The sequence below is a fragment of the Habropoda laboriosa genome, unplaced genomic scaffold, assembly GCF_001263275.1.
Source record: "Habropoda laboriosa isolate 0110345459 unplaced genomic scaffold, ASM126327v1 scaffold223, whole genome shotgun sequence".
NCBI lineage: Eukaryota > Metazoa > Arthropoda > Insecta > Hymenoptera > Apidae > Habropoda > Habropoda laboriosa.
Window position 1 is genome coordinate 182,854 of NW_017100362.1, and position 6,815 is coordinate 189,668.

General features: G+C 29.9%; 2 protein-coding genes across 2 annotated transcripts in view; one reads left to right on the top strand and one right to left on the bottom strand.

The window, feature by feature from the left end:
- Nucleotides 1-465: 465 nt before the first annotated feature.
- Nucleotides 466-2,238, bottom strand: LOC108574728 (metallophosphoesterase 1). Its single transcript, XM_017937359.1, has 9 exons — nt 2,125-2,238; nt 1,912-2,057; nt 1,747-1,817; nt 1,524-1,664; nt 1,270-1,437; nt 1,106-1,191; nt 924-1,046; nt 713-853; nt 466-627 (listed from the first exon to the last, which is right to left on the bottom strand). Exons 1-9 carry the CDS (start codon nt 2,236-2,238, stop codon nt 466-468), a joined length of 1,152 nt encoding a protein of 383 aa, XP_017792848.1.
- Nucleotides 2,239-2,981: 743 nt separating this feature from the next.
- The window catches only part of LOC108574706 (trifunctional enzyme subunit alpha, mitochondrial), a 7,341-nt gene continuing 3,507 nt past the window's right edge, over nt 2,982-6,815 (top strand). The window contains exons 1-6 of the mRNA XM_017937329.1: nt 2,982-3,074; nt 3,424-3,533; nt 3,634-3,906; nt 3,998-4,248; nt 4,320-4,703; nt 4,778-4,948. Of these exons, the coding sequence (XP_017792818.1) occupies nt 3,002-3,074; nt 3,424-3,533; nt 3,634-3,906; nt 3,998-4,248; nt 4,320-4,703; nt 4,778-4,948 (1,262 nt within the window). The 5' untranslated portion in view covers nt 2,982-3,001. The remainder of the gene's footprint in view (nt 3,075-3,423; nt 3,534-3,633; nt 3,907-3,997; nt 4,249-4,319; nt 4,704-4,777; nt 4,949-6,815) is intronic.

Genomic DNA, 6,815 nt, shown 5'->3' on the forward strand with positions numbered 1-6,815 from the left:
GTCTACATTTTTAATTATAAATATATTATGTTTTGTATATTACAGTATTTTATGAGATCTCTAATATTACTGAATAAATGCATAAAACATATAAGTTTTATACATATTGCAGTAACTGTATTTGCGACTTTCAATATTCTTATAGTCGTTCATACATATTTGTACACACTTTCTTTTCCTATAAAACAATTGTTTGATGAAATAATGAAAAGAAAATTGAAATATATAAGGAAAGTAATTTTCAAAATTTGATGGCATTAAAAGATTCTATTGATCTGATTAATGATAATACAAATATTTTATACTACGAATAGTGTAAATAATATGTAACTAATATCTTTAAAGATATACAGACATACATAAAACTTTATCAGTAGTTTTCATATGTTCGCTTACTTTCATAATTATGAATTATAATTTATTTACTATCTTTCATTTATCAATGCCAGCAAAAAAAATACGTTCTCAGTGAAATTTTAGAAGGCAATATCGATTTTGTTTTGCTTTACATTTTATGATGAAATAAATGAAGATGCATACTATACTAATAATATAAATTTTGATCTGAGTAGATTCCACAGGCATATAACATTTTGATACTGAATAATTATTGGGAGTAAATACACCCTGAAATATCAGTATTATTTTAAATGCATATACAATAATAAAATTACAAAATTGAATTAAATAATTTTTTAAATTTAAAACTTACAAGTAAAAGTGAAGGATTATCTTTATTTCTCCAACTAAATGATGGTATAGTAAATTCAAATATATCTTTTCTATGTATTCTTCTACAACCATGATGAGTATGACCATTAATAATCAGTCTTGGATTCAATATATCTAAAAGCTGTAAGTTAATCTTTTTATAGGAATTTATAAATTCAATTATAACAGTTCTTGTAAAGTGTTTTATGTACTTGTTCAGATGCTTCCTTTGACAAACATTCCCATCGTTCCCTAAATTTGATATCCTTTATTTCATCTGGAGCTTGGTCAAGTTCATTGCAAATTTCATCAGATTCGCGATACATTGGATAATGCTATAATTATAATTCACATGTTATCACTTTTAATTTGTGACATAAAATTATTTACTGACCTGTAAAATGATTGGTCTACTGTATCTTGAAATTACATTATCTTTGTTACAACTATTTTCTGTATTTTTTGCACATTTTAAATGTGCTGAAAAATATTTTATTTTTTAATTTTTAAACTTCAATTTTAATAAATATTCACTTTTCTAATAAGAAATACTTTTACCAGCAATTTTATTTAATGCAATTTCTGTAGGGCGACATAAGAAACATCCATCTCCTTCTAGTGCCATACTATTAATTAAAACAAAGTGATTTCCTCTAATACTAACTCTTCTCACACTTGGTGACTTTAAACCATTTACAAACCGTTGGTTCAAATATGGTGTGATTACTGAATAAATATTTTTTGAATCAGTTATATCATTATTTTAAAACAGTATTTAAAGTATTATTAAAATTTTAAATACTTTATAATACCATAATGAAATCCGATATCATGGTTTCCAGCAACAACATAAAGATGAGTGTTCTTAGGTACTGAAAATAATGAATAGAATCTTTGTATATATTTTTCAAATTCTGCAGAACTACTCCATTGTCCTTCATCAAATAGATCACCTATTATGTTGCAATTAAAATGTATTATTATTATTACTTTTCTATAAGTACCTTGTATCTTTAATATAATTTTGCTACATACCTAATATAAAAATTATATCTGGTTTATGAAGTGTAACCATAGTTTGAAATGCTCTATACATTTGCCATTCTCTACGTAAAAGAAAATATTGATCAATGAAGAAGTTAATGTTATACATATGTTAAGCATTTGTAGTTTCTTTATTATTATAAAACATAGCCAAACCTTTTTAATTTATCAAACCAATGTCCATTTTTAGAACCTAATAAATGAGTATCTGCTATAAACATTGCATGCACAGGTGTTTCTTCTGTCATTGATTCAGCAATTGTTATATCAACTTTATGTGTATCCAAAGTTGGCCATGTACACTATTATTTAAAAAAAAAATTTGAGAAGTTTTTTAATTTTATAATTGTGATTTTTGATATTACTTACTTGAATAAGCACAAGATAATATAACAAATATTCACAGAAAATAAATACACACATCAAGGCTATGACACCTACAGATAAATGTTTCCTGTATGAAAACGTTCTAGTATTCAGCATTTTGTATGCAAATATTTTAAAAGATAATGTACAAGTTACTTTAAATATAATCTTAAACAAAAATGTTTAGATAAATATTACACGCCACATAACTTTATCATTCCAGTTAAATACTGAAAATCCTAGTTATTATGTAAGTACACCGTCGCATATTCTTCAATATTTAGAATATTAAAAATACACATGTAACGTTTTATAAAAATATTTACACTTCAGTTTTGCTAGTGACATCTACCAATAAATAGAAAGTAAAGCACTGCTGTTAAATAATACGGAAACTGCATTTACTTATTACTTGATAAATTTTGAATTACAAAAAAATTACAGAAATTTAATACATAAAAATTATATCAATGACATTAGAAAACAAAGTTTATATATACATATATTGATTTGTTTAGTAATTGCATTTATTAATGTTAAAAAAAGCGTTGTGCCGGTACAAAAGTACATACATATGTGCACAACATTATTATGCCGGCACAAATCACATACAAAGAAGTAAAAACAAATGTCAACAAATACAAAGCATTTCAATATTAATCCTCCATTTTGAAAAAATGATTTGAAGAATTTTTTTAAATATGTCAAATACACTAGGTTGAGGTCGAAGTCCTCGAAAAGTATGGTGAATTATATAGATTAGGTTACTATCCACGTTTGCACGCATGCGTAGTCACCGGTACTTCCATTTATATGTACAGTGATTTCATATGCGAAATTTTAATAGCTCTTCAAACGTGTTTATGTGATGTTATAAAACATGTCACAGTATAGATTATTGGGTGTTATTGCGAGTTTTTCGCACATAAATAAAAATATTATAGTACGACCAGGTAATTATAAACAAGAAAAAAAAAATCAAATCATATTGCTATATATATTTGTATGTGTGAACCTTTGCTCTCAAGTAATTAACGGATAAAGTTATCACAATTTATATCTCATAAAAGTCAAACTATATATTATGCAATTATAATATCAATGTCTCGATGTATGAAAAAATATTAAAAAAATACAAAATTTTTCGAAATATGATTTTAAGTTTTAAATTAAAATTTTGAATGCTGGAAAGTATATAAAACTTACATAGACGTTTGTAAAGTACTAAACATTACAGTGTAGATTTTTATTTTTTTATGTTTTCATTTATACCTCATTTTGCCTTATATACTTTACTTTCAGCAATCTATAAATCATTAAGAACATTTGCTACCTCATCAAACACAAAACATTTAAAATACAAAGTTGTGGACAATGTAGCAGTAATTACTATAGACTCCCCAGGAGTCAAGGTAGATAATTAACATAGAAGATAACTATATTAGTTCGAGTTATAATTGGGATTTTAGAACAAGACATTAATAAAAATGATAAAAATTTTATATAATTTAGGTTAATACTTTGGACCAAGAGATAATGAATGAAATTGTAAGTGTCCTAAAAAATGCTGAACAAAATACTGCTGTAAATTCTGTAGTTCTTATAAGTGGAAAACCAAGTTGTTTCATTGCTGGAGCTGATATTACTATGATACAGCAGTTTAAAACTGTAGAAGATGGCTATAAAGTCTCTTCTGCAGCTCAAGAAATTTTAAACAGCATAGAGAAAAGTCAAAAGCCAGTTGTAGCTGCAATTCAAGGCAGTTGTGTAGGAGGAGGTCTTGAGGTAAACAGTGTGACAAATTGATGTATACTGTTGTAATATTTTTACAAGAGTCAAAATATTAGTTATTCATACTCTTTTTTAATTAATCTAGGTAGCAATGGCTTGTCATTACCGACTTGCTGTGAATGATCAGAAAACCAGTTTAGGTTTGCCAGAAGTAATGTTAGGTCTTTTACCTGGAGCAGGTGGTACACAAAGGTTACCTCAATTAACATCAATTCTTAATGCTTTAGATATGACTCTGACTGGTAGAAATGTTAAAGCAGATAAAGCTAAAAAAATTGGCCTTGTGGATATTGTAGTAAACCGTCTTGGTCCTGGTATTGGAACACCAGAAGAAAAGTAAGATATGTTTTATTTAATTTACTAAATACTTAAAATGTGAATATTTTACATATTCTAAATACTTACAGCACTATGAGATATTTAGAAGAAACTGCTATTAGAGCTGCAAAAGATATTGCAAGTGGAGCCTTAAAAATTGACAGAGGTCCTAAAACCCTGTTTGATAAACTTATGAATTATATTTTGTCCTTTGAATTCATAAAGGATCAAATATTTAGTAGGGCAAAAAATAAAGTAATGAAGAAATCTGGGGGTTTGTATCCTGCTCCACTTAAAATCTTAGATGTAATACGTACTGGCATAGGTAAAGGATCTAAAGTTGGTTATGAAGCAGAGGCTAAGGCCTTTGGTGAATTAGCAATTACACCTCAATGTAGAGGACTTACAAGTTTATTTTTTGGACAAACAGCTTGTAAAAAGAATCGTTTTGGTGCACCTAAAACTCCTGCTAAGTAAATAGATTTTTATATATTATATTAAAATAATTAATTTTTTAAAAAACATTGATTTTATACCTATATTTTAGGAAAATTGCTATTGTTGGTGCTGGTCTTATGGGAGCAGGTATTGTTCAAGTAAGTATAGATAAAGGTTTTTCTGTGGTCATGAAAGACACAAATGAAAAGGGTTTATACCGTGGTTTAAATCAAATACAAAAGGGAATGGACATTGCTGTTAAAAAGAAGAAATATTCCAGGTTAGTTTTAAACATTTGTAATTTCTTCACTAAGAAATGTGTAGTTGCATGTACAGCTGCGGACAAAAGTTTCTGAATGATAGCGTTTTTCGTATTTGGTTCAATTTTATATATTTCTTTTGGAGTTGTGAAAAAATAGTAATCACGCACAACAACAGAGAATTTAATGATCTACAAGAGTATGCATTAAAGCATATTTCTAAAAAATATATTTAACTTATACATATTTGAGCAAAATATAGGATAAGACAAACATTTTATTGGATAATGGGTTTAATAAATAGCGTTCACTGTAAATTTTCTTAAATGTGTTTTATTTGTATGGCGCGGAAGGACGTCTTTACTCTTCGAATTTCGTAGCGAAGTGTAAGGAAACAAAAACGTAAGGGCACAACTGAAATTCTGTTGCACATTTAAGAAAAAGAGACCAAGAATACATCAGTCTATTACGTTTCTTTCACTAGCAGTGTTTCTCATTTATAAACACAATACATTTTTGCTTACTGGCTGACGCATTATTATTAGTAATAATCCAACACATTTTCGAACGATTTAAATAAAAAGCATTAACAGTCAATAACAGCCTGGCATCTTCTTGACATGCTGTTAAATAATTTTCTCAGATATGATTCCGATCAACAATCCCAATTTCAATATACAGTAGTGCACACATAAGCGTCAGCATTTTTGCACACTTAAGCGTCCGTCGCTATCCCTACCAATTCTTGCAAATGGGACTTTGGAGTGGAGTTCGAGCGTGTCGAGTGAAACAAAGTAATTCGATATCGACTCCTGAATGTGAGCAACTGACACTTGATATGTCGGTATCCCACTCAGCCACATCTCCTCTCTTTTCTTTAGTTAAATTTGCAGAAGTCATCTCCCCACTTAAGCGTCCGCATTCGGTCCCGACTGCGAACGCTTATGTGTGCACTACTGTATGTATTTCTGCAAATAAATCGTCTCACAAGGGGAAGGCACAGGTGTGGAAATCGCTTTTGGAATGGCCCTATGTGGAAGTTGTAGTACACCAATGGACCTTCGTTTGTTAGAAATTTTAATTTAAACATTTGTATGAACCTAGTTCCTAGTATGAATCTAGAACCTAGTACTTTGTATGTATCTAAGAAGGTGCCGTGGTTTCGGCGGTAGTGTTTTTGCTTACCACACGTTTAGCTAGGGTTCGAATCCAGCAGGAGTAAAAAGTTTTTTTTTCTTCTCTTTCTTTTTCTTAAATTATCTTTACGATAGACTTTCTATGGGGTTACATTCTGGTGATTGTGCAGGCCAATCCAAAACATTAATCTTTTTATATTTCAGCCATGCTTTAACTGTTTTAGCCGTATATTTGGGATCGTTGTCAAGCAACATTGTATTGTAGGAACCGACGAAAATGTTTCTCCCTTGTCACTTGTCGGTTTCCTATTTGGGTATGGAGGCCCCGATACTACAGTATTTTCTAAGATGTTTCAGTACTGTAATTGCTCCATTTTACCATTAATACGATAAAGAAGACCAATGCCGTACCACGAGAAACAACCCCAAACCATTACATTTCCGCCGCCAAATTTAACGGTACTGTCGCGTCGCGTTCTTTTGCGATGTTCAAAAGGAAGCTCGCGGTCGCGACTGTTACCCGCCAAATTAATCTTGGGTAACTAGTTCAAATTTGTTTTGCTGATACGTAGCAAAACGTAGAGTGCGTCACGAAACGATTGACGACTTTGTTTCAAAGACTCGAATTGTACTTCGACTCGAATTGTACTTGTGTCTCCTCGAATGGCTGGAGAGAGTGTCTTGTTCACACGAGAGAATATTTGCGAATGTGTTGTGTCTCCTCGAACGGTTGGAGATCTAGTGGTGTTCG

What these genes read in the sequence shown, in the direction of transcription:
- LOC108574728 (XM_017937359.1), bottom strand. Translation starts at nt 2,238, where the DNA reads ATGCTGAATACTAGAACGTTTTCATACAGGAAACATTTATCTGTAGGT. An exon ending in ATTATCTTGTGCTTATTCAA is followed by an intron (nt 2,058 to 2,124) that starts GTAAGTAATATC and finishes TTTAAATAATAG; the next exon opens with TGTACATGGCCAACTTTGGA. An exon ending in TGCATTAAATAAAATTGCTG is followed by an intron (nt 1,192 to 1,269) that starts GTAAAAGTATTT and finishes AATATTTTTCAG; the next exon opens with CACATTTAAAATGTGCAAAA.